The sequence below is a fragment of the Centrocercus urophasianus genome, unplaced genomic scaffold, assembly GCF_019232065.1.
Source record: "Centrocercus urophasianus isolate 14NV4802_14NV808 unplaced genomic scaffold, USGS_Curo_1.0 seq_524, whole genome shotgun sequence".
Lineage (NCBI taxonomy): Eukaryota > Metazoa > Chordata > Aves > Galliformes > Phasianidae > Centrocercus > Centrocercus urophasianus.
In genome coordinates, this window is record NW_024885116.1 from 9,529 (window position 1) to 36,604 (window position 27,076).

At 46.4% G+C, this 27,076-nt stretch overlaps 1 protein-coding gene across 2 annotated transcripts in view; it reads right to left on the reverse strand.

Annotated features, from left to right (window-relative positions):
• Window positions 1-26,551, reverse strand: part of UBE2H (ubiquitin conjugating enzyme E2 H) — a 29,312-nt gene extending 2,761 nt beyond the window's left edge. The window contains exons 1-6 of one of the 2 annotated variants that reach the window (XM_042835440.1): window positions 26,511-26,551; window positions 15,778-15,854; window positions 14,760-14,834; window positions 7,233-7,272; window positions 6,886-6,938; window positions 4,179-4,307 (exon numbers count right to left, since the gene is read on the reverse strand). In XM_042835440.1, coding sequence (XP_042691374.1) covers window positions 4,179-4,307; window positions 6,886-6,938; window positions 7,233-7,272; window positions 14,760-14,834; window positions 15,778-15,854; window positions 26,511-26,536 — 400 coding nt within the window. In that variant the 5' untranslated portion in view covers window positions 26,537-26,551. Of the gene's footprint in view, window positions 1-4,178; window positions 4,308-6,885; window positions 6,939-7,232; window positions 7,273-14,759; window positions 14,835-15,777; window positions 15,855-15,972; window positions 16,011-26,510 lie in introns of those variants that run through there. The other variant, XM_042835441.1, reaches the window with a different exon arrangement.
• Between the last annotated feature and the right edge of the window lie 525 nt (window positions 26,552-27,076).

Consider the following 27,076-nt stretch of genomic DNA (forward strand, 5'->3'; position numbering starts at 1 on the left):
AGTCCACCCTATGGCCTTTTGATCTTTAAGGACCCTTCCAACCCAACTTATCCTATGGCCTTTTGATCTTTAAGGACCCTTCCAACCCAACCTATCCTATGGCCCTATGATCTTTAAGGACCCTTCCAACCCAACCCATTCAAACATCCTATGATCCTTCTGGTTCTTTTCAACCCAAGTCATTCTAGGATTCTGTGACCTCTACACTTCCTTCCAACCCAAGCCATTCTGTGATTCTGTGATCTTACACAGCCTGAGCTTAAAAAAGTATTATTGAGAGTTTCAATTCAGGTTTTTCTCCTGGCAGGAAAATAGGGGGCTCTCCATGGGACCGTTTGTATATGGGGCACATTGGAGCTATGGCCACACCAATGCAGCTGGAGCCCCTTCCCAATCCAAGTTTGGAGGAGACTGTGCCTCAGCAGAGCTGTCTCTGATCTCCAAGCTCATCTCCTGCAGCCAGTTTCACATCAGCTGTAGGATTAGCCAAGGAGGAGCTGCAGGGAGCCCAGAGCACTGCAGGTCAACAAAAGAAACCGTGTCTCACAGCAGGCTTCAAACCACACCAGCTCCAGGCACCCAGATCCATGAACTGCAGCCAGGAGCCAGCAGGAAGCCTTGCAGAAAGCAGAGAAACTGGTTTAACTGGGATTCCTGCAGGCAGGTAGAATCACCACTGCCAACTGTGGCTCGTGCTGCTTTTCCACACAGAGAGATGGAGCAGAAAGGTAATAAATGGACTGGGACCAGGCAGATTGAGTCTGGGAACTGCTTCTGCAACATCCCCTCTGGGATTCAAGAAGAATCTGAAAACCTGTGTGCTGAGGACATATCCAGCAGAGAAAATCTATTTGTTACGTGCACACACGCTGAAAAAGCAGCTTCAGAGCATGGACAAGTGCTGAAACAGCAGTATCCCAACAGCACATCCTCCACATTGCTCTGCACGTAGGAGAGGAGCCGTTCTCATGCTGTTCTTGGGGAATTTCAGCTGTGAAGTTGCTTTCTTTAAGCTACTAAAACGCAACAAGCCCTCCTTCAAATAGCAACGCTAGAAGTGAAGGGGAATAACATCATCCCCTTGCACTCAGAGATCAGTGCCTGCAAGGAAAAAGTGCACGGCACACACCAAACCCTGCAGCCTTCCAAACTGGGCATTAATTCTTCCCAAGGAACAGAATTTTGAAGACAAACACTTGGTGGAGCAGCTGTGACCCTGGCAGAGCTGCTCTGCCATGGGAAACCTGTGCAGGAGAGCAGGCTGAAAGGTGCTTCCGAGCATCTCCATCCAATGATGCACATGGTTTCAGTCTAAGTGTTAAATATATATGATGAACCTGCTTGCTCCAACAGCAGGAGGAGCTATCCCAATCTGCTTTACAAAAAGCTTGTAAGAACTGATAAAATATTAAAGGCAGCTATGCAAACAAGGAGCACCTGAGGGCTCTCCACGCAACGCGGAGAGAGACAGACCACCAGAAAGCTCTCAGTGCACAGTGTGGATAGGAAAGCAGTCTTGTGCTCTGTCCTCAGGTCCTGAGCACTAAAATTCCCCTTCTGAAAAGGTGCTTGCATGTGTTATCATGGTGCCTGATGTCTCGAACCTGCAGAGAGCAGAGAGCACAGGCTGGGGCAGAGATCCCTGCCAAAAGAGATGGATGCTGCAAAGTGAAAGCAAACAATGTGGCAGACCTCAAAGAACAGAAGAACCAGCTGAAGGGGCGGGGGGGGGTGTCACAAAATCAGACACCTACATGGGAAGGTGGGTGGGCAACAGGCAATCACCAGAAATAAGGAGATGGGATGCTGCCAACAGGCCATATCCCCCTGCTGGCTACTCCCTGTGGCTTTCTAGAAACTGATTTTCCCTAGAGAAGAGTTATTTACCCAGATGAGATGCTATTTCTTGCACAAACCAGTAAAGGGAACCCAAGTTCCTTTGCTATTTGTATTAGTTCCTTCACTGTGACAAGGGTGACACCCTTACTGGGAATTGCAGGTGACCCCAAATCCAGTGGGGATGGGTATCCCCAGGCACAGCATTTGGCAAGCCATCCTGCTTAGGATCACCAAGAAAACAGATCTTAAAGGAGAGTTTGGTTCTGTGTTATTCCATCCCTTGATGGAGAAGAAGGACCTAATGCTAAGCACCACATTTTCTGTCTCTGTATCAGTAGTATTAACAGATGTTTACAAATTCCATGATAAATTCTTACTTGTATGGGTCTCACAGCAGCCACAAACCTTGTGCAACGTTAACTCTAAGCCTGTCTCTTCACTGCTACATCAAGCAACTGCTCTATGTGCCTATAACTAAAAAATGAAGGAAAAAAAGCAATAAATTATGTATTTGCAGATCCTGAGCTTCCCAGAGCAGAGAAGCTGTTACAATCCACTGCCTCAGTTTTAACATGTCCAAGGCTATTTTTAAAAACACTGCAGTATCAGGAATGACAATATTTAGCTCTATCCTATACTTGTCACGCAAGCCTGGAACAAGACAGGACACTTGGGTACAGGGAACATGAGACACATTTTAAGCACTTAAACCTCCTCCCAGATCATCTTCACAGCATCTGACTGCCAAGATGGAAACAAGGGAGCAGACTCTCCCATTTAGCCTCCCTCAGGGATGCCCTGAGCTCTTCCCTGAAGCACCTGCTGTTGGTTAGCATCAGTCTCTTTGTCTCTTCCAGGGTGCATCTGTCATTTTTTCCCCCTGGTTCATTAAAGCACAGAGGACACCCAAAGTGTCCCTTCACGCTGGCCTTGGAGATTTCATCTGACAAACCATTCTGCCTGGAAGCTTGTTTCCTAAGAAGCAGCAGCAATGGGCTCCAGGATAGCAAACAGGGCAGATCTGCAGAATAGTTCTTACCATGCTGTCATGCAGCTGTCACAGGAATCAAACAGTGTGCCAAATAACTCAGTATTTAAATCAAGCTTGGCTTGACCTCATTTGTAGTTCCACCCTTGGAGTCATGCGGCATCACAACACGACGAGCTGAGGTTTAACTGCTCTGCAGTGACGTGGCACAAGTGATGAAAGGACTCCAGCACCAAACCCCACCTCTTTCTGGGTTACCTGCACTCCCTGAACAGCAGGGATTTCACAATGCTGCTGCCCCATCTCACGTGGGAGGATGGTTACGAGGAGCTGCTCACGAGGAGCTGCTCATGGAGGCTCTCCTTGCTGAGCAGGACCTGCGAACCGTCCCAGCAGGGCTCCCTGGATGAACAAGTCTGATGGTTATTCAGTAACCACAAACCACACAGGTGGTCACAGCCTCTATTCAAAAAAACCTGAAGATGCAATCTGGGCCAAAGAGTGGATTAAATGCTGACTGTGTCCACTGGCTCAAGTATATACGTGCGTGGCTTTTGCCATGCGTCTGTTGCCTCTGCTCCTGTCTGCATGCAGCTGATCCCAGCTTGCTGCTGGCTAATTATTTCTGACTTGTCTCATTTGTCCTTCCCACCCCTCTGTGAGCAGACACACCAGCACCCTCACAGGCTGTGCCAGGGCTTACCCACCCCCATCAGTTAATGTCCAGCCTAGGCTCCCCTAGCTGAGCTACAAGCCTGTGAGCACCTCCTGCTCACGGTGATTACAGGGTAAGTCACTCCTTTATTCTCTGAAGGCATCCCTGACACATCAGAGCTTACAGCCCCACTCAGTACTCTAAATCAAACTCTCCAATTCTCTTGTCTTCAGAGAGACCTTCAAGACCATCTCTACCCCACTACATCCTTCCAGACATCACTAATTGGTCTGCAGCTCTCTTTAATGGCACTCTCTGAACAGCACAGAGCACTAAGCCTCAGCTGGAGTAGGAGGTGACAAGGAATTTGCTCGGCATTTACTGAAAATTCCTGCTCTGTCACGGTACAGAACTGCTTTCTGCAATGGTATTACTGATTCCTGCCCTCAGATAACTTCCCAAAGAACTGCTAACAAGCTATTTTCTGCCCAGTAATCATGAAATGGAGATTTCCACTTAACCTGAGCACTTTTCCTTGCTCCTTCCTCAGTCACATATCTTTTCTTCCCAATTGTTCTCCCATCTCTAAAACAAATGAGGCTGCTGTAAGGGGAATGAATGGGGACTGACAAAAATCTGCAGCAAAGACAGTCCTCCTTCCCCTGGGCTGAGTCACAATCATACTGATGCCCTTACCTTTAATTTTCTGTTTGTACTCTTCTGGTCGGTGGAGGTACATGGCTGCAGCGTCACCATTTAGAGGATCTATAGGGTTAGGATAGGCCAGCAGCTGGGGCAGGAACGATTCAAATATATTGGTGAGATCTGCAAGGGAAAGACAAAGCTGCTCACATCCACTCACCCAGAGCTGGCCTGAATCTCTGCAAGCACCAGCAGTGAGACAGCACCACAAAGTTTTGAGGGTAAACGCACTGAAAATCTGAAGTTAAAAGGGACTGCATGGGGGAAAGCAAACAGCACCATGCTTCCCCACCTCACTGAGTTCTTCTCCTACTTCTGCCTTCTTCTAAAATCACTGTTTCATGTTCCACGACCACAGCACCATACCTTGAACCCAAAACACTGCCAGTGCTCCAGATGATGGTGCTCATAGCAAGAGGTGGACGGTTGGACTGGATGATCTTGAGGTCTTTTCCAACCTTGGTGATTCTATGACATTCTATGGCCATCTGACAACTAAACCTGTGTGTGCTCAGCAAGCAGAGCCCTGCAAGGATTCTTCCACTGGAGGGATTTATTGAATTGTCATTATTTTTAAAGTAAACCTCAGGGATGTCCCTCCTTAACAGCCAAAAGCAGCACTGGTTTAACAAGGACTGGTTGAATGCATGCAGGAAGCCTAACAATAGCACTAAGAACCTGATACTTCATTAGGGAACAACAGGGAATCTGACCACGAGGCCCCATGACTTTGTTGGTAGCTATTCTGGGTCTCTTCCACCTTAGTTCCTCCTTGAATTATCTGGCCCATTTCCTCTGCTAGCGTAGGAGGGTTCTGGTTTCACTGCAAACAGCACAACTATGCTGAGAGGCACTGGGGAGTACAATTCCCCCCCTTGGATGGTACATTCAGGAATGTAAGGAGGCAAGGAGGCAAACCCTGGGACTGAAGAGATGGATGGGCTCTGGGGGTGTCCTGACTGAAGGAGCAGAGTGAATGCAGTCATCCCAGCATCCTCTCTGCAGCTTCAAGGCATCAAAGCAAGAGAAGTCTGCAAGAAGAGAACCGTCAGAAGATGAACTTTCCAAAGCCAAGCTTCACCACCTGCTGTGGAAGATGTTTTGTACAAAATACAAACCTGACACTTTCAAGTTGCCTTACTCTGGTATCACAAAGAGAAATGCAGAAGATTTTTTTTTTTTTATATTAATAATCAGAAGCAAAGGAAACGCCAAGTTATTTCTTCTGCCTTCATGAGCCACAGCAACGATAAAAATGCAGCAGCACTTATTAGGAAGCCTCTTACAGAAAACTTTCCTGTGAAATTGTTTGGAAATAGCACAGAAACCCCACTGTGACGGCATGAGCGTGCTGCAGAAGAGGGCTGCTATCCAGATATGCTGTCCAAAGCAGAACTCAGGCTGTCAGAACACAAAACCTGAGTTCAACCAGTGTGATTTCCTTCTGTCCAGCCATCCCCATGATCTGCAGGTGGCCTTAAGGCGGGAGAACAGCAGCACACACTGCACTAAGGTGGGTTCTGCTGCTAAATGAACCATATAGGTTTGTTTCCCAGCAGAGGGCTTGATTTGTTCACATCTTTCCTTCCTCCATCACCCATCAAGCAGCTTCTCCTCCTTCATTAACACTCCCACTGGGTCACGGAGCTGATCTCTTATAACAGAAGTATGCAAACTGTATGCCATGCAACTACAACACAAGGACTTCAGGTGTTCTGTTTAGGAGGAAAGTTCAACAAGTTACTATAGCAATTTTGCATCCAGGATTGACCAGGCTCAGTATTTCCTTACAAACTATGCTTGTGAGGTAGGTGAAAAGGCTTTTCTCTCTCCAGCAATTGCTTGCAAGCTCCAAACTTACATAGGTAAAGTCAGGCTTTCAGAGGAGAAAAGATTTGAAGTACACATTTCCCTGAGTACAGTTCCACAAAACAGAGTAACTGGAACATCTGAAGAAGTCCACACAGTCCTAAAGAGAAATCAGGCACTGGAAGAGGCTGCCCAGGGAGATGGGAGTCACTGTCAGTGGGGATGGTGAGGATGATTGGGTTGGACTCGGGGATTTTAGTGGTCTTTTCCAACCTTAATGATCCTACGATTGGCCATGGTGGTGATGGGTTAATGTCTGGACCAGAATCTTAGAAGTCTTTTTCAACCACAACAATTCTGTGACATATTCTTTTCAACAATTTTAGCTTGCCCTAGATCCTGTTTAAGTGGATCTTCAACTAGCAGCTAAACTTCCTACAGCTCTAAAAACGAGGATCACAGCCAAACACCCACATGGGATCACTGTCAGCAGAGGGGGGATCACAGACTTGTGCCCAAAGCCCAGGTGACATACAAAACATGGCTGGAACTGGGCTTCACTTTAGATACAGCCACTCCCCTCTTTCCATGCTGAGTCATCCCTGGATAATATTGTGCAGCTGCCAGACACCACCAAGCAATAGACTGAGTGATCCTTTGTGCAGTTTATGAAACTGTATGAAATATTTTTGCCTCTCTGGCACAAAAACAGGTTCCAGGAGTGTTTTCACGGGGATATCTTACTTTTCATGGGATCTTGGCTCAGTGAGGAGCCTAAGATTTAACTAAAAAGAGCTGGCCTAAAAGCATCTGTATCCAGCAAGCTGTGTTATGTTAAGACAACACAGAAGGGCACTCATGTGATCAGCTCCAGGGAAATGCCAAAACTCACCATAGAGAGCCGTCCAAGTTTGATTGATTACATCTAGACATACAGTTCCTGACCTGAAACACATGGAAAAGATGGAATTAAACACAAGCATGCTCAGAAACACACTGCAGATTTAACATAATCTATTTCCCTTCCCTTGCCCTGCCTTCACCCCACTCTTTCAGATAAGGAGTGATTTACTCTTACCCTGTGGCTAATGGTAAGGAAGTTAACTTGAGATGCACTGAGGGCTGTTAGATTAGATGAAAGCATGGCTGAACTCACTCTCAAACTACTGCCAAGCTACGGACACAGCTACAATTAGACAAAATTCTGAGCAAAACCACATGCATGAGGGATTTACTTACGCTTCATCGATGTTAGGATGGAAAATTTTATTCATGAATCCTGCAAGAGACACAGTGGTAAATAGCAGAAAACAGCCAAAGCTTCTTTTCTTTTAAGAGCCATGAGAAGTCTGGAATGTACTGAACAAGGACTCAGCCCAGCAGTTTCACAGAGAACCCCTACTTTGCTATATATAACTGTGTAACTCTCCACAATAAGCAGGCAGCATCCTGACCCCAGGGTCCTCAGCCATTCCCCTGAGCTTGACCCAAACCCCAAATTACAGCAGAACCACAGCACAGATCTTAAGCTCAACATTTTCTTTAAGATTATTATTTGATAGTGCTTTCTTCGTTCTGACTCACAAATTAAGTTGTCAAAAATAATTCCTGTGGCTTCCAGAAGTATGAAACCATGGCAGGAGATGACTGATACTTTAAGACACCCCTGTTTGCTGCTATCAGATGTGAACCCACGCCTTTCAGTCCTGTAGTTCAACCTTGAACTAAAGACAGGACCCCAAAACGCACCTCCTTTTCCTAAAAACAGAGCTTGGAAAACAAACAAGGAGATCACAGGGATCGTAACATGCTTCACTTGGCAATAGAGCCTACATACAAGCAGAGTCCATCTATAAAAACAAACCCCATCTACCCCAAAAGCAAAGTTAAGAATTTCAGCCAGTGACTGGGTTGGATGCAGAACTTTGCTCTTCCCTTCTGATAGGAAGCAGCCAAAAAACCCCAGTGAGGAACACATCCCCATGCAGAAGGGACAAGGAGCCCAGGACACAGAATTGGGTTCTCGAGTTGGTTCGCTGGAAAACAGACAGTGTGTCCCTACATACTTCTGCTTTGCAGGCTCTTTTTGGGATACTGACTCAATCCAACCCCAAAGCTCCTCAAAACACATCAAAGTTCTCTCTCCAGAGCAGCAATACCTTCTCCCAGGCTCTGTCTAGCCCTGATGCATCACTGATGTAGCAACTGCAGTGAGTGACAGCACGGCTCCCATCTGGCTAAGAGCTGACATATGGATTTAACTGCCTTTCCTTCCTTGTATTATGACACAAATATAATTCCATGTTTACTCCTACTACTTGGATTTCACATAAATACAAGGCTGCCTGAAAGCAGAACCATCTCCACAAGAAGAACTGCATACACAGCCCCAGCTAACAAGTGGCTTTTGGGACCATTCCATGATTTAGCTGGAAAAACTGAAGCAGAATTCAAAAGGGAAATTGCAGTTCCATCAAATATTTACACCCAGGTGGCTCCTGCAGGTTTAAACTGGGTCGTGGATCCACTGTGCCATACAGAGGAGAGATGTAACCAACAACAGATCCCAGTGCTAAATTCTGTCTGTTTTAGAGAGAAAAATAATAGCTTTGGACAAAGCAAGAGAGAATGCAGCAAAAGGCACAAAGCAGGAAGGATAGGATGATAACACGTAGACCTGCTGAAATAAGTGCTGTCTGGTCTGGTTTCTGGGATTGGGGACCAGACAGAGAGGGGCAGGCATCCCTCTGCCTTTCCTCTTTGGGGATTTTCTGATCTCAGCTGTTTCCTTGCATCTTCCTCCACAGTCAGCTGCACAAAAACCTGCATGGGTTTGGTTGACTGCACCCATGCTCCAGTATTTAAGCCAGACTCGATATCCAGAGATGAGATGAAGCAGCTCCTGCACTAGAGATTCATAAATCTCTTCTGCCACCTTTGCATTTATCCAGGCAAAGAACAACCCCTTCCTTCACGCTGTCCTTGGTCTCAAGCTGCTCACGTTAAACAGCTGCTTATCAAGAAAGAGCACAAACATCCTCTCCCTGCTCTCCTCATTTCCTTGGCTGCTGCAACATCTCACAGCTCTTCAGTGTCCCATCCAGCCCTAAAATCCAACGTTTGGGTGGAATTCCAGCAGCAGAGTGACTGCAGCCCATGTTTTCTATATGGACACATGGAGCCAGGTTTGCGTCTGAAGGTAAAGCAAGACTGGATGAAATCTGTATTGACAAAAAGCCTTTGGGTGATAACAGGAGAAAAGAAAAAAAAAAAAAGACTAAAAAAAAACATTTACAAAGGGGTCATACAATAGAAAGAGACGTATCTGTTCCACCACTGGGAGATGCTGGGACTAATATGCAGATGCTGACCTTCAGGAACAGCAGTATTTCAGCAACAGCCCTGGAGTAATCGGCCCTTGGGCTGACAAAGTCATTGAAGAGAAGGGTATTTGTGCACACAAAGTCAGCTAGCTGGCAGGCTGTCCACCTTCCCTTGGTGCTGCCAAAGCATAACTTCCATACAGCCCTACAGCTGGATCTATTCCACTAGAAACTGAAGTTCTTCCACTGAACTCCTGCACTGACCTTGGATGACCATTGCTCACCCCACGCGTTGGCTCTCCTTGCTCATGCAGTAGGGCAAGTTGGGCATTTCCCTGCTTGAACTGACTGCATGTTTATCTCTATGCAACATTTCTTCTCTGAGGATGGTCAGGCATTAGAACAGACTGTCCAGAGAAGAGTCACCATCCCTAGAGGGGTTCAAGAAATGAGGAGTTGTGGCACTCGAGGACATAGAGGTGATGGGTTGATGGTTAGACTTGGCAACCACAGAGGTCTGCTCCAACTCATCACCAGAAGAGCTTGCGTAAGGAACAGAGAGCTCAGGAGCTGGGCTTTTCCTCTGCTTTTGGTTGAGGAACTGTGGTAGGAGATGGAGGAGGGCTCAGGAAAGTAGTAGTGCCCCACTGCTCCCTGCATTCCACCTGAAGATTAGGACTGATGGTTTAGGAATCCCAGACCTGCCCACCACGGTCCAGCACTCTCAGGTCGATGATTTCTCACCAGCAAATGAAAGAATATATGTATTTTTTTTTAAAATGAAATGTGGAGGCTAAGGAGCTCATGCAGAGCACTGAGTCAAATATAATCTGCACCAACTGTGGAGGCATTCATCAAGTGGTGGCAGGAGGGGCTGCAGAACATCAGCTCGCTAACAGAAGGACAGTTTATATTACAGCACTCAACTTTTAGGAGCTTCTCAAAACAATGCTATAAATAATTTGGCAGCAGCTTCACGTTGGGAATATCAGGACAGAAAAATATGGCTAGAGGTGTTGGAAATGGTATCAGAGCTGTAAACTCCGGGCCCTCTGCTCAGTGCAAATCACTTTTTGGAAGGAGAAAAGCAGAAGCACCAGTTGCTAAGCTAAACAAGCACGAAACAATTGCCCCAAATCAATTCATCTCATTGCTTAGGTGCACAGTCACCTGATGCCCAGACTGGCACAGAAGGTGGTGAATCTGTGCCAAGTCTGGCTTGAAAACACCTACCCCCATTTTGTCAGCCTGTTCCCATTCTCTGACTGCAGCAGGAAACCTGCAGAGGGTGCACAGCGTGCGTCAGGGAGGAGTGGAGACGGGGATACAGATTCCCTTCAGGTGTCTCATCTTTCCCTGCACACAAAGATAAGTACATCTGGGAGAACAAACATCTTCCCATCGCTTGCAGGTCAGAATTGGGATCAACATGCATTGCTCGGAGCAGTCACGGGTAAGAAGTGACTCATGAGATTCCAAGCAGCAAAATGCAAGGCAATCCAGAGAGGAGCTGGAAGGAAAAAAAAAAAAAGCCAGCAGCTGCAGTTAAAAAGAAGAATTAAGCACAGGCCAGGAGAGATGAGACAGATCCTGGCTGGAGCTGAGCGCTGCCTCGTTGCTGTTTGGGTGCCACCATCTCTTGGTGGAGATGCAGGCATATAAAAAGGAGTGGAAGCGTGTGTGAGTGCATTTTGTTATGGGAAGTGTTTGGGAGAAAAGGAAAACACAGAGGAAAGACACCTGCACAGAGCAGAGATGGAAGGAAAATGAGAGCTGTGCATAAATACAAAGAAGTTCTTGGAGAAATTGAGCTCTCTGAGCATGCTGTGCACAAACTCTGATATTTGATTACCAAGAAATCAGATCTAATTTTTCTGTAGGCTTTAGCAACAAAGTACACACTTAGGAAAGAACTCAGGTTCCCACATGCTCTGAGCATCTAACAGGGCAGGACATACACCCTGCACTTCTTCCTTACGTGCCTGTGGTATCAAAGAGCTCTTGGCAGGGATACAGACAGATTAAAAACATGCAAAATGGACACAAAGTGCTCTTGTGAAGTACTGGAAGCACTGCTCTGAGCTTCCATGTCACAATTCCCCTTCGGAAAAGCTGAAAGAGAGTGGGCACAGAGTTCCCCTGAAGATAACAAATCCCAAAGGGAAGAAGAAAGCAGTGAAGCAGTGCCAGCTGAAATGAGAAACAACTCAAAATATACTGTCTAGCAGAATGCAAAAATGGAAGCAAACATTGAGCAAGGGAGCACTCTGTGCCCTTAGAAGCACGCAGGGATATTTACATCAATTGACAAAAGCATTACAAGCAATGTTCAGCAGTTCCAAAAACCAACTGGGTAATTTCCAGGGGGTTGGCTTTGCTTTAATAAACACATTGCTCAAGTTCAGGAGGTCTGCTGGAATTTTGAAGGTGGGGATTTGGTGACTGTAAGCAGAGCTGATCTCAACAGGAGCACTCAAGCCCAGAGTCAGTATGAGAGCACTGCTCTATGTAGGTGTGCACTCTTATTCTCCTCTTGTCTTGCTAGGAAAAGACTCCAGCACCCAGGTAATACGGAATGGCACAGCAAAGCCTGAGCAAGAAACAGGTGCTACCAGAAACACCAGAAAGCTGCTGCACCCTGGCAACCCTCACAGGAACTGCTCTTTTCACACAGGTCCCAAGGTGGTTTAGCTCTCTAAATGCATTGTCAGGAGAGCACTGTCCCTGAGGTGGCATCATTTAATTGGCAACAGTGATAATTACCAACCTGAGAAGGACAGGAAATAAACGCTATGAGAGGTGGGAGCTGTGGATGGGATGAGGGAGCAGAGATTTAACAGGTGGGCAAAGGCTCCTTCAAGAGACCGCAGCATCCTCAAAGGCAAAGAGGACCACTGCTCTTTTAGGTTTTAAGAAAAGCTCTGTGCCATCACAAGCCCTAAATCCAGAGCCTCTTCTTGTTCAGCTGTGCTAAGCACACGTTGGAGGAAAACACAAAGTTGAGCTGGGCTAAGGTTTCACCTACATCATACCCAGAGCCATGCTGGGATAAAAGCAATTGGAAGAGATTGGAGGGCAACGATTAGCAATCATTTTTCCACAAGTGGCTTTCCAGAATGCGTGGATATGCTTCCAGCCATTGTGTTATTTGCTGCAAAAAGCCAATGCTATGTTGAAGATTGCATTTAGAATTTCTGAGGCTGAAAGAAAATGTTAGCCTACAGCTCTACAGAACAAGGAAAGCTGCTGCAAGAACAGTATTCCTACTTTAAGCTTCAGCATAAAAGAGTAACATATTAAAGGAACAGAAGCTGATTTCTTTCTTTATACATCCCAGTGACTTACACAGACTGTTTGAACTCTGTGTCATCACTGCAGTGGGATCTCTGCAGTGCTGAGAACAGAAAAGCTGCAGACAAGCTATGCGTGTGCTTTAGGTGACCTTTCTGTCCACTCTGGGGCTCCACCACCTCTGAAATCCTTCAGATTTCTCCCCACTAACTCCCACCCTGTGTTATCCAGAGCTCAAAGCTCTCGAGGACATCTGGGTTGGGATTCTCATTCTCCCTGGAACTGCTCTCAGCTGATGGGGAAAGAAGAGGACCTTGTCTCACTCCTGAGCTTGTTTCCAATGATTCAGCAGGCTGGAGGCTTGTTTGGAGTTACTGGAGTTATCAGCACAGCCCAACTGCATGTCTGCCTACAGGCACAGTGTTGCAGAGACCGGAGTGGCCCAAAGGAAGGGGCTGAGACATTGCTTGGCTCTGGCTGCCCCGATAAGCTGGGCTGGAGCAGCTGAAACAGGAGTCAGACAATGAAAAACAAACCTTTTCCTGCAGCTGGTGGGGAGCTTCCCTGGGTCCCAGTGCCCCCATTCCCCCAGTTTCTCTGCCCTGTAGCTGAGCTCTATGCCAGCCCTTGATCTAGCATCGACTGTTTATTCAACCTGAAACCTAAGCTACACACTGCTCTACCCAGGAGGGAGCCAGCAATGCAGCCCTGCAGCAGCATTCAGCCTTTTGGGCAGCTCAGCAAGAGGAGCAGTGCTTTCAGCTGTATAAACAGGGACTTGGAAGGCAATGCTGGAGGGGTCTGCTGAGCCCAGAATGGTGTAGGAAACGGATGGAAAGATGTTGTGCTAAAAAAAGACATTAGAAGGGACAAAGCAACTCAAAAGCAGGGATACAATGAAGTTGGGCCAGCTCTCAGCCCAGATTGCCTTTAACTCCTCTGTACTCCAAAACCCTAAAGCTAAATCACCGAAAGTTCAACCCTACCTCCTCCTTCAGAACAATAACTGAAGTCTAAATCAAAAGCAATACAAACGCACGAGAGCCTCGTTTAGCTGTGTTGGCTTCCCAGGGTACTGGGAAGAGAGTTTGTTTTTGTGTTATGTCAACAAGCTTGATTCAAAATACACACAGGAAGAAAGAAAAATGATCCTCAGTAGACTTGTAGCAAAGCATTTAACAACAAAGAAACTGGAGTTTAGGGTTCTGTCTGCAGCCTGCTCACATTTAGGACTGTCAGTGTGGGCACCTGTTTGTGAGAAGGAGAAATGGAGAGGGGACAGTGAGCAGCACTGAGTAACACAGTGTGCACCTCAAATTGTCTCCAATTTAAGAGGTTTATAGGAGATTTCAGAGCTGACTTGGGGAGGAGCAGAAAATGGTCAGTGTAGCTGCAGCAGCACCATTCATTGCTCAGCTGTGTGCATGCTGCTGTGCTTCAGTCCAGCTTGCAACAGAAAAAGAAAGGTAAAGGGTTGGGTGAAAAACAACACTGCTCTTTCCCAAAAGGCACAGTTTACTGTGGGAAGCAGACATTACTTCTCACACTCACATAGGATTTTAAATAGATGGCAGCCTTAAGCTGATGTCTATTTTAAGAAAACAGCCAATACTCATCAGCTCCAAGTCAGGATGTTGATATTGGATGGGACCCATCTGGTCCACCCCGTACAGTCATGTTCCCACATCACTTCTCTCAATTCTTCAGTCCCCTCTGATGCCTTCAGCCACAAGCACACCCTTCCAGGAAAGAAATGCCACAGCACTGAGTTACCAGCACTTATTCTGCAAGCTAGAATATTAAAATTTGACCATTTGTGCATCTGCTCCAGTTTTTCAAGCAATAGTGGCTATTTACAGCCTAAATGATTGAAGAAGTTTGCTACTAAAAGACATCTGAGTTAGATCACTGTTACTCAAGGGCAGAGATAGATGGATACAGTCTAAAGAACATTTCCTTATCAAACTTCCCATTTGCTCTCCAAAGTGAAACAGGTCCAACCAGTCTGGCCAGCTGCAATTCCTCTGCTGATAAGTCCCTGCTTCTATATTCTTCCACACAGGCATCACCCCGTCCAAGAGGACAACAGCTTCAGCCCCTGCCTTCGTTCCCATGCACTTCAAGGTTGTGACAGAAAGTGATTATTGGTTACCTATAGATGGGGATTTGAAGGGGTATTTATCAGGAAGGTCGACTCTAACTTTCCATACTCCACCTTCATATGGTGCTGCAAGGGAAGAAACACAGGTATTAGACATGCTTCATAACTCAGGAGAGAATAAATAGAACAACAGCAATAAACAAAACACATCTTTGGAGGAACACTCAAGTCCCCACCAGAGGGTAAGATTTCACACTGAACCTCCTATGGTAAAAGCCTTCTGCCTGTACTGTCTCAGAGGAAATACTTGATTTTAACTTATACTGCAAAAGATCTCTGCACAAAGGCCCAAGAGCCTTATTCTAAGCACAGAGTTTGAATAAGCTACTTAACTTTAGAGATGTTGCTAAATTAAGGCATGCTGGAGACCTGACTTGTAATCTTAGTCAATGGAAAAGCAACCATCATTACCAACTCCACAAACATTCAGATGATGGCGATGCAAAACTTAAATCATTCTGGAAGAGTCAATGATTAATGAGTGCTGAAAGTCACAGCAGGGGGCTTGGTGGTTGATGTCCAAAGCTGTTCAGCACCAAGCAGTTGATCTACACTGCATTTCCCCCACCCTTGAGAGCACCACCTTCGAGAGCCACCACCCTTCACATCTCATTCCCATCTGGATTTGTTCAACCATTCCTTTGCTCCAGACATCACGGCACTGAGAAATACAGGGATGGCTGTGATGAGCAGTTGGTTGGGACTCGGTGACCACAGTGGTCTTCTCCAACGACCACAGTGGTCTTCTCCAACCTGAATGATTCTATTTAGGGATGTGGTTTAGTGAGCATGGTGGGGATGGGCTGATGATTGGACTCGGTGACCTTAGAATCATTAAGGTTGGAGAAGATCTCTAGGATTCTATTTAGGGATGTGGTTCAGCGGTGGGGATGGGTTGATGGTTGGGACTTGGTGATCACAGAGGTCTTTTCCAAACTTAATGATTCTATACCCCCCCCACTGTGAACAGTTAGCTTCTTTTCACAGAAGAGATGTGTCATGCACTTACTTCCTTGTGGTCCATAAAACTTCACGACAAATTCATTGAGTCCTCCTAAGATCGTGACCTCGTGTTTGCTCTCAATCCTGATATATCAAGTAAAGGAAAACACTGAAGCAGAGAAACAAAACCATCAACTCAGAGAGGAGCAACCTGCTGAAAGCCTGTGAAACCAAACAGTTTAAGCCCAAACATCCCAAGTACCTGACAGCATGCAATTTGAGCATCCTGACTGCTCACACTGGATGTTTACCCCCCTGCCTGGATTGGAGAAGCGGAGTTCTCATCGATTCCTACTCTGACAAATGCTGATGAATTCCATTCTACTTGGCTGCCTTCGGTGCTGTCAGATTGGCCTCCCACAGCTACGATGCAAATGACAGCAATCTCATGTTAATTTGACTTGCAAGACCAAAAAACTCGGCGCCTTTGGAGAGATGGCAGAAGGGTGAGATTCTAAGGCACCAGCAGAGTGCTAAAAGAACAACAGTATTTTCCAGCACCTAAAGGAAAGAACCGAAGTGCAGTGCTTTGGGTAGAAAGGAATACAAACTAAAAGGTGAGAGATTTCCATTCCACATAAGGCTCGGTTAAGACAATTAGCAGTGATGTTTTGGCACCCAAGCTTGCTGAAGAATTCTGCTACCACTCAGGGTTAATGGATTGTGAATAATATCCTACAGTGATCACCTTTCATCAAGAACCTTAATATAAATTATGAAGGAAGCACTGGAAACGACGGGGCAAGAAGAAATCAAAGGTTTACCAAACTTCAGATTGCCTCAGCACCCCTGAGGCAACCCAGCTTTGAGATAAGGGGATGGCCATGAACCTTACACGCCCCTGACACACCAGGAACTGCTTGGGACCCAACAGAAGGAGCCAATAATTCCCATCACCAGCCACGATCCCACATTATGATGTATGGGAAGAAGCTCATGGATCCCCAAGTGTCCCAGGAGCACGCACACATAGTCGTATATACAAGAAATCCAAGCTTCATCTGCACCACCCATCAGGATTTACAGCAGTTCCTGACTCACGATGACTCTCAGTCTGGAGAAGAGTTTTTCCCCACACTTCTGACTCCAAAAGACTTTGGCTGCAACCACCTTCTTCCTCATTCTCATGGGGAGGGGAGAAAAGTTTGCAGCAATTTGGGATCGGGAGATTTCTGCTAGCTGCTCTGCCCTGCAGCTCAGCAGCAAGGATCTCACAGCACCTGGCTGACACCTAGAGCAGCTCACAGAGGGCAGATCAATCCCTTTCTGCCCCAAGTTGCAAGTGATTTCTCTGCACATCCCTAAAGGATATCCTTCCACATCACCCTGTGGAAAGCACTGCGTTTTAAACACAGTCTGAACTCCTTTGAAAACACAAGCACTTGTCTAATGGATAACTATTCCACCTTCAGAAAGGGGCTCTCCCACAAACCCTTTGTGTGTGATGATGCCCAAGAGTGAAACGTTTACTACTGAAGTATGTTAACACTTACAGCAGCTTTGCAGATCAAGTTAAACACAAATGGTTTTAGTTAGGACTAAATCAAGTGCCACTTAATAAAAGACAGCTCTCCAAGCCTGATCTTCAGAACAAACTCTTGAGCAGCTGCAGCACGCATGCTGTTCAGCTGCACAAGTTAATGCTGATCACAAATAAAAGAGTTTTCTGCACTGAGACTCAAGTCCAAGTTAGAAAACCTACAAGCAAGTGATGCAGTGCCATATTTGATTGTTCTCCCTGTTGTGACAAGGCCCTGAAATCCCAATTAGTAAGAAGAAAACATGGAGATATGGCACTTGGGTACCTGGTTTAGTGGGTATGGTGGGGATGGGTCTCGATGCTTGGATTAGATGGTCTCAGAGGCCTGTCCCAACCTTACAACAGCTCTAATGCATTTTTCCCAGGATGGTTATTCTCTCAGCAGGACAGATGCAAGAAGTAGCTGGGATGCAAACCTGTGCAAAGTCATCCTAGGATTTCAAAGACCATCAGCGTTTGTGGCAAAAACCACATAACCCTCACCTTATCTAATTCTACTCTGTTCAAACAAACTCCTCTGTGCCCAACATTGCTTGTTGCTGCACTCACTATGTAGATTAGCAGAAAAAGAACAATCAGTTAATGGAAAAAAAAAGCTTCACTATTCTTGATTCCAGTGGCAAATCCTGCTGGTGTGAACAGCCTGCCTTGTTTCCAGGACAGGACACACAATGTACATACACTGGAGCAAGATTAGAGCTGTGTAGCCACCCTGCAACTCATCCCATGTGCTCAAACATTGAATAAAAATACAGAAATCTCTTTCAAAATTCTCAGCTTGCTCCCACAAATCCAGGCAACTAATGGCCACCTTATCACCTACGTATACTGCTTTGACTTTGTGACAAATACAGTGCAGAAGCTGGGAGAGAAGAGCACAACCTGGACACAAGTGCCTGTTTCTGTTGGATAAGGGTTTCAACAGCATTACCTTAAGAGCACAGCAACCAGGAGGGAGTCCTGAGGACCTAAAGACAAATTATCTCAGCCCCACGTCTGTTAAGGGAGTTTTCAGTATGTGCTACAAATATTTTATGTCATGACACGGAAAGCAAAGCCTATTTTCAAATATCAGTTCAGAAGAGGTTGCTAGGAGAGAGACAAAAGGGAATTTTTTTCTGCAGCTGATTACAGGCTCCCTATATAATGCCTGAAACGTGCCAGAAACGCAAAGGCCAACTGTGCCACCTATTAGCATTACAGTAACATCCAGAGCCCCCTATCAAGATCAAGGCTCTATTGTTCAGGGGTTGAGCTAGTAGAAAATCATTGCTTCGGTCAGAATCAGAAGAGATTTAAAGCATTTTGTCCCAAAGCAGAATAGGCAAAAATACAACAAAACAACCCAACCACACAAATCTGGAGGGTTAGAAACTGACCGAGCACGCCAGAAATAGACCCACTGCTGTGGGTTTGCCTCTCACAGGGTCAAGTTCCCATTCCCTCATCCTCCCACGTGGCTTCGTGCAAGGCCACCCACTGCCATTGATCTGAAGCAATCCTGCAGGAATGAAAAGCTTTGTCAGGATACGGCCTTACCCCCAGTTCTCCCAAAAAAATCCCAGATGCACATTGTGGCCAACAGATGGCCAGTCTGTTTGCAGGGCTGAGTGGTTTTTTTTCCTGGCAAACGTTGAGCCTAAATCAAAATAAAAAGCATCCCACTCTTAAGTTGCCTTGAAATTCACCTCGGTTTGAAGCCTGGGCAAATCAGTTTTCCAGCTACAAGTATTACACTGAAAATACTTGTGAGCAATCTGAGCATCCTGATTGTGCTGTAGATGTCTCTGTTCGTTGCCGGGGAGTTGGACTAGATGGCCTTTAAAGGTCTCTTTAAACTCAAACAATCTGAAAACCCCAGGCTAACCACAATGAGATCATTAAAATCCATTGGTTTTCCCCCGCAAGTTAGTGATCCTCACTGCCACAGCTTTCAGAGCTTCTTGGCACACAGCACATCCATTTCTGGTGCAAGCACACTGCAAAGCCAGGTTGTATGGGGCCCTGGGCAGCCTGGTCTGGCATTAAACGTGGAGATTGGTGGCTCCACATGTGGTGGGGGAGCTGGAGCTTCATGATCCTTGGGGTCCCTTTCAACCCAAGCCATCCTATGATTCTATGACACAGCATATGAATCATGGTGGAGATATCCACAACGCTGTCAGGGAAACACTGGGGCAATTTGCAGTTTGTCCTCATGCACTTCAGGCAAATCCAGATTTTCATTTGGTTGTATAGGGTTTGTCTGAGAATCCCTCTGCTCTGGAAGGCAAAACTCACCTAAATCATACTGCAGAGAAAAGGGGAAGTGCACCACAGAGGCCCCACTTGCAGCAAGACGGCGACTGTTACTGCAACTGAAAGTGCTCTGTAAGCTGAAAACCTAATGAATAATTGAAGAGGAACCTATGCTGGGTTGCTGTTATAGTTTGGATATGCACACTGCTGATACGTAATACGCTGAAGGTGGGACTGAGGATTTTGGGAGCAGAAGCTGCCACTTCTCCAGACTGGTTTGCATCCTTTGGAGCTCCTGATGAATTCTGTCTGGCTGTTCTGCACTAAACTTCACGCCAAGAAACTGAAGTAATGAGCATCAGGTAGAAAAGACAAGCCAGCCTTGTTTCCCAGAAGACATTTTGCAGGAGTAGTTTGCTATCAACTGACTCAGGATCAACTTTTTTTGGGTTTCAAAGTGGTCTTCTTCCAGCAGAAGTGAAGGGAACGACCAACAGGCAATGCAAAGTGCATCCCACATCTTGCTGGGTGGAGCAATACCATCCTTATGCCCCAGGAGATGAAAGAACTCATTGTCCCCCACATACTGTTCCCTTGAAAAGTTTCAGTTTGTTAAGAAAAAAAGATAGGAGACAGATATGAATTCTTGCTGTCGAGAAAAAAAGGCTGGACTCAATTCATCCTTCACAATCAGATTAGATGAGAACACAATTAGTGTCGTTTTGACAGCAGACAACAGCACTGCAGCTCAACTCCAGCTATGCACTGCTGATTAGCGTGCAGCTCATTTGCATTTGGAGATGAGGAAGTACATGACACACACAAGCATCAGGCCCTCATTCTACCAGGTATCGTGAAGAAAGATGAGAAGATGCACAGAGCCAAAGAAACACCTTCTGATTTGCATCACAGCAGAGCTTTTCTGAGCTATATGGTCTGGTCAGTCCCAGGAGAACTATGATGAAATTACTTGAAACTGTCCTGTGCAAGCACTGCTGAAGAAAGGTTGCTATCAGTCAAGAAGAAGCTGATGGACAAGATTATTGAATGTGAAAGGAAAGAATCAGACCTGGTGGAAGGGATTAAGAATGAAGTGGAGCTGTTGGAGTAGGTCTGGAGGAGAGCCATGAAGATGCTCAGAGGGCTGGAGGACCTCTGCTAAGAAGGCAGGCTGAGGGACGTGAGGGTTTTCAGACTGGAGAAGATTCTCTGATCTTTAAGGTCCCTTCCAACCCGATTTTATGATCTCTGTGGTCCCCTCCAACCCAAACCATTCCAGCATTCTATAGCCCTTAAGGTCCCTTCCAACTCAAACCATTCTATCATTCTATGATGATTAAGGTCCCTTCCAACTCAACCCATGACAGTAACACAACTGCAACATTCCCTCCACAAGCACCAGGAAATGAAATGTACTCAAATCTTACTAAGAGAGGACACTGAACAAAGAGAATTTAAGTGCAGTTAGTTTATAACAAGTACCTGTGATAAGCAAATTTTTGAAATGGATCCTGGTTGGAGATAACACAGAGGGTGGTGATACACTGGAATAGGTAGCCCAAGGAGGTTGTAGATGCCCCCATCCCTGGAGGCATTCAAAACCAGGCTGGATGTGGCTCTGGGCAGCCTGGTCTGGTGGTTGGTGACCCTGCACACAGCAGCGGGGGTTGAAACAAGATGATCATTGTGGGTCTTTTCAACCCAGGCCATTCTATGATTTTATAACGGTCAGTTTGAAGATGACATCCTATAGGAAAGGAGTAGCAAGGCAGACATAATGTACAGCAATGGTACAGGAAAATAAGGCCTCCCAAAAGAGTTCCATAAGCTGCTCACCCGGTAGGAACAAAGGGAAATAAATGGGTACTTGCACCCTCAGCCACCAAACCAGAGCCACTGCACGGCACAGAATTCAACACACTGACATTCACAGTCGCAGGAGAAACCAAAGTCACATCCAGAAGCCTTGAAGGCAGCAGTGTTCATTTACATGGGCACACACCTGCCTCTGAGCTGAGCCATGAGATATGTTTGCACTGCCACGGCTTCCATCAGGAGAAGTTTGTTACCATGGAGATTGTACATACTGGTGGAACGGAGTATTTAACGCACGACTAATAATCAAACTTCTCAAACAAGCGAGAAATTTCAAGTGCATTTGGAGTGAAACAGCAGAAGGAGAAAACACAATCGTTTCTTTTTCCAGTTGGGCTCAGTGCAGTTGATTACCTCTCTTTGAGAGAATTTAAGCAGCTGTAAAACCACAGAATGGAGAGCCTGGCTCCCAACACGTGCTACACCTGACACCACGTCTAAGATTTAACCACAGGTCAGGTGGGCATTTAACAAGAATATATCAGCTCTCCTGAGAGCAGGATGCTCCTCACACGTCCCTACTGTTGCAATACTTCACTTTTGGCTTCTCAAAGACATAATAGCTCTAAGAATATTCCCTCCCCACAAGTGAAGCTTTCTGCAGGCTTTACCAACATATTTTTTTCCACTCCAAGAAACCTACACAGTCATTTAGAAACTGCCACCTCGGTAACAGCAGCACAAAACCCCAAATATACAACATCTCCCCGAGCTGAAAAGCCCCTGGGATACGACATGTTTGTAGTCAACACAGACAGATGCAAAGGAGGTCAGCAGCTGAGCTCCTGCAAGAGCTTTCATTTGTGAGAAATCCAGAAATAGCTCAAGCTTTTGATTCTGAATGAGATGAAGACCTTCATAGGGGGAGGGAGAAAGTGTCAAAGCAAATCTTTTTTGTTCTGGTAAACTCAGAGCTATGCTGGGTTGAATCTGAAGATGCTTTGGCACTGGACTGTTACCAGTTCTGGAAATGGAATCTTCTTTTTTCCCCTCTACCAGAAATGAGAGTGATCACAGAATCACAGAATTGTAGGGGTTGGAAGGGACCTCCAGAGATCATTGAGTCCAACCCCCCTGCCCAAGCAGGTTCCCTACAGCAGGTCACACAGGTCGGCATCCAGGCAGGTCTTGAACATCTCCAGAGGAGACTCCACGACCTCCCTGGGCAGCCTGTGATGAGAATTGCCTTAACAGACACTTCACACTGGGATGTCTTGCACAAAAAATCCCAAAGTCCTCTTCCAACACTACAGCAGGAGACGCCAAGAGCACATGGATATACCCCACAGTGTGCTTCTTGCTCACCAAGGTCACATCTGCATGGGTTGGGTTTTTCTGTTAATTGTTTTTGAAGAGTGTTGTAAATAATCAAGCCTTCATCTTCAGAATTGAGGCAGCGTTCACAGCCATTCACAGCAACAGGCAGAGCGAGCTGTGCTTGAATTGTAAACTGGACGGGGATCAGAACCAGGGGCAGGAACCAGATGGTCTTTGAGGTCCCTTCCAACTCAAGCCAACTTCATGATTCTATGACCTCACGTGGCACCATCGGGTGGCTTCAAACTGAATTTCCTACCTCCTGTTAACAGCCCAATGTGAAGTAACAAGCAATGCCCCTCCAGACCCACGTGCTTGTTTCGGGACACATCACACCGTGGCACCTGTGGATTTCTGTTCCTTCTTTACTAGAAATGCATGTTTTTCAAGAACGAGTTCAGTTTCGCTCTTCCTTTTCAGCGACTCACGAGCAAGTGGAAAAATCTATGGAATGAGCAACACCCATGGGGCTGTCCACCTAATATCAACACAACTCACTTTACATAGGTATGCCCATCAACTCAACACCATCGTTCATGGGCCTGCTGATTCAGCATCCACATCACGTAAGGGCACACCTGAGATCTCAAAGCTGAAGTTCATAGAATGGCCTTGGGTTGAAAAGGACCATCATGATCATCTAGTTTCATTCATTCATCTAGGCTTTGAATGCCTCCAGGGATGGCACTGGAACATTCTGAAGTCTTTACAACTCTAAAGAAAAAAGCTATCTCAGGAAAACACGCTCTTCAAGAGCAGCTCAGGTGGGACTTTCCATCCACACACAGTATTTGGGTTTTGATGCCAAACAAATGACCTGAGGGATAGAGCAGGAAGTTTTGTGCACCCACACCTGAGCTGGTAGAGTTAAGACAACTGCAGTTTCCAACACAGAGCAAATGCTGTTTGGTCTCAGACCAAAGCAGGAGAAAGGGATTTAGGAACAAACACCACTCGGTCCTTGACTACATAAAGCAACCAAAGCTTGCAGATGCTGTTCTCTTTCTTCCCAGGTCATCTATAATTAAAAAAGGTGAAAACAAAGTAAAATGCAACGTATCAGGAAATGAGTTCAGCTGTGCTTAAAGGAAAGGTGTAGGAGCTTCAGTTTAGTACACAAATACCTACAGCAACCCAATATACCACTGTCACCTCTATTAAACCATTTTTCTTGTTTTCTTAGCATACAACGGAGCACTGTAGTGCTTCCTCTATAGATTCATAGTTAGATCCAAGGTCCCAGTGTGTACAGACAAGATGCACAGTGGTTTTGCCCTACTTTTACTTTCTTCAGTCTACGTAGTCACTTGTGTTTAGGGCCTTTGTTCATAAAGATGCATCCCTCTCAGCTTTCAGAGTGGATATGAGGAAAAACTGCTTCTCTGAAAGAGTGGTGAGGCAATGGAACAGGCTGCCCTGGGAGGTGGTGGAGCTGTCATCCCTGGAGGTGAAGGCACAGATGGACGCAGTCTGTGGGCATGGTGGGAGTGGGATGGCATTAGACTCAGTTATCTTAGGTCTTTCCCCACCTTAACGATTCCATGATTCTTCACCTGGTCTCTAAGCTGAGGCTAAGTCAGGTCAGCTTCTAACAAACACCAATAGAGATATGTTCCAAGGTTAAGCATGGGCTCCAGTCATGCCATTTCCCAACCATCGAGTCACTAAGCACAACCATTGCACAGCTTCATTGGACAGTGGCCAAACCACCTGCAAAGAGTACACATTTGTTTATCATCCTTGAAAATTTAGGAAATCAGCTTGGTGCTCCAGCCAGCCCTGCAGCAATCCTTCTTGCATCCAATTCTTGGTACAAAAACTGATGGTAGGAACTCAAATCCTCACCTCTTAACGAGCGTTTGTAAAAATCCAGAGCTCTTTGAAGGGTTTTTTGGCCTTTCCCAAAGGATTAACTGTACAGGATATTGCTGGCGTTTAAGGTCTCAAGATGCATTGTGTTCAAGAGGAAGGCATGAAAAAGCCACGCTTGGAGCTTAACAATGATCCCCACACCAGCTTCCTTGCGCAGCAGCAAGGCAAGCTTTCGGGGACAGCAGAGAGGCTGCCAAGGAAGAATCCAACAAAGCATTTGGGCCTTTGTTCAGGGCTGTGAATGCAGCAGCTCATCAGCTACCAATAAAAACCTCACGGGTGCCCGGAACAGGGGGTGCCCTGGTGCTGGGACAGCCTCCACGCTGCACTGAGTTACGTGAAATACCTTTTTCTATGCCTTACAGAGTGGGTCTTGGGCTTGGCAGCTTCAGGAGCAAAAGCACAGCGTCCAGGCTGTTCCTCAGCAAGTAGAAGTCCCATCTCAGCATCTCACAGAGCTACAGTAAAGCTGCTCTGGCATCTTAGAAAGGGAAAAAGGCGTTGCTGTTGTTTTTAATAAACAGAAGTGCAACCAGTAGAACAGCAGCGGGCGCTGCTAAAAGCACAGGAACACGCAGTCCTCAGTGCTTTGAGCAGGCAGTTTCCTCTGAAACAACCTCCCTGAGCCTGGGGGAAAGCGTGAGCTTTCTCCAGAGGCATCTGGGAGGTGCTCTCCACTCTGATAATCTAAGAGCACTTGGGGGTAAGTAGTCCCCGTGTCTCTCATCCTAAAGCACAAAGTCCATTTTGGGATGGGCAAACACAAACTCACCCTGTCCTGGTTCCCCAGGTCAGGAGCACATCATCCAGCCCCCTTGTTTCCGAGCCAAGAGCCTGTCCTAGTCCATCTGCCCAGGCTTAATTATCTCCTTCTCTCCCAGTTCCCTAACGAGAGGCACATCAGTTAACCAGAGACAGAGCCTGGGGGGGTTATACAAATGAACCATCCCAACTTATGTCTGTGGATTCCCGATTGCCAGGGGACAAACACTTGCCTCGAGCCATTCCCTGCAGGAGCAGCAATACCTGAAGTTTGTCACGTGGCTGATAAAAGCAGTTCCTTTCAAAATGAACTCTGTAATCGAGTTTTGCAAGCATCATCATAATACAGCCATTCTATCAATACAAACACTATCGTTGGCCCACTGCAATTCTGAGCTCTTAGACCATTCCTGAGCTTCGGAGAGCAAAGGCAAAGCTTTCTTATAATTAGTTAAATTCAGCTGGAACAGAAGATTCCTTGACATCATCTGTTTGGGTCATTATTACAGGAGGGACAAAGGAACACCACTGCACTAAAAACTAATTAACACAGTTCAGTCGTTAGCGGCGCAGCTGCCTGAAAAGTGGGATTTTGTCACCGAGTTTGAAGTGTCTCCTCCTTCAATGAAGAGCTGAAAAAAAAACCCCAAAGCTGGCAATGCCACAGAACAAAAAGCCCAGCACTGACCTCTACCAGTTGCTCTGAATTACAGGTGACCTCCAGCAGACCCAGCGACACTTTCAAAGCCACACATTTATCGCTGCCTCCTTTCATAAATCAGAATTAAGAAAACCTGACGCACCTGAAACCGGTTTTGATGACAATATTCCTCATCCACACACACAAAAAAACCTCAACCCTAATGACCCAACGTGCTGCTGCAAGCAAACAGAACCCAGAAACAACCGATGAAGTTAAAATACAGAACAGCTTGGGATTGCAGAACCAGCACATCGCTCTCAGCAGGACTGAAACTTCCCACTGTGCTGTCAGCACAAGTATTATTCTTCCCCCCTCCTTTACTCCTCTCTTGACTATTTTAGCAGAGATGTGGGGCTTGAAAGAACAGCCGTGGGAATGCTTTCTGCTTGAGGCGCCCCAGGCGTGAGCTGCTCCCCTCCAAACTGGCACACACCTCCAGGAGCACTGCAATGTGGTCATGGATGCAGCTGGATGATAAACCATCAGGTTTCTCCTCCCAGGGAAGCGTCACTGGCAACCCAGACAGGATTCAAGGCAGTAATCCGTGAGGTGAAAAGCTCCAGATCCTATTACTGTCCTCTTCCCTTCCTCTGCTTCATATGCTGTCACTGAGCAACTCTGCAAGCGAGTCTCGGCGGTGCTCTGCGGGATTCAGAACAGAAAAGGGGTGGAGAATCTCATCCTTCACCTTCAAGAGACGTACAAGGAGTCGTAAGGCACAGCCCCAAAAAAATCCCAGAAACTGTAAGGCAGGAGCTGGATGCAAAGCCTCACACTTGTGGCTCATCTGCTAAATTTAGCCCCGTCTGGCAATGACCTAAAAACGGCTGATGTGGGTTTCTGTGACTCATGTGACAGCCTGGTCAGCTCCATTCAGGTCTGGTGAGAAGGACGTGCGTGTTGCAGAGCCTCTGTAGCTCCTGGGTGACTTCAGAAGGGAATGGTGAGAAGCAGTTATCGATTCCAACCTGAATGCAGTGGCATGGATTGAGCCCTGCA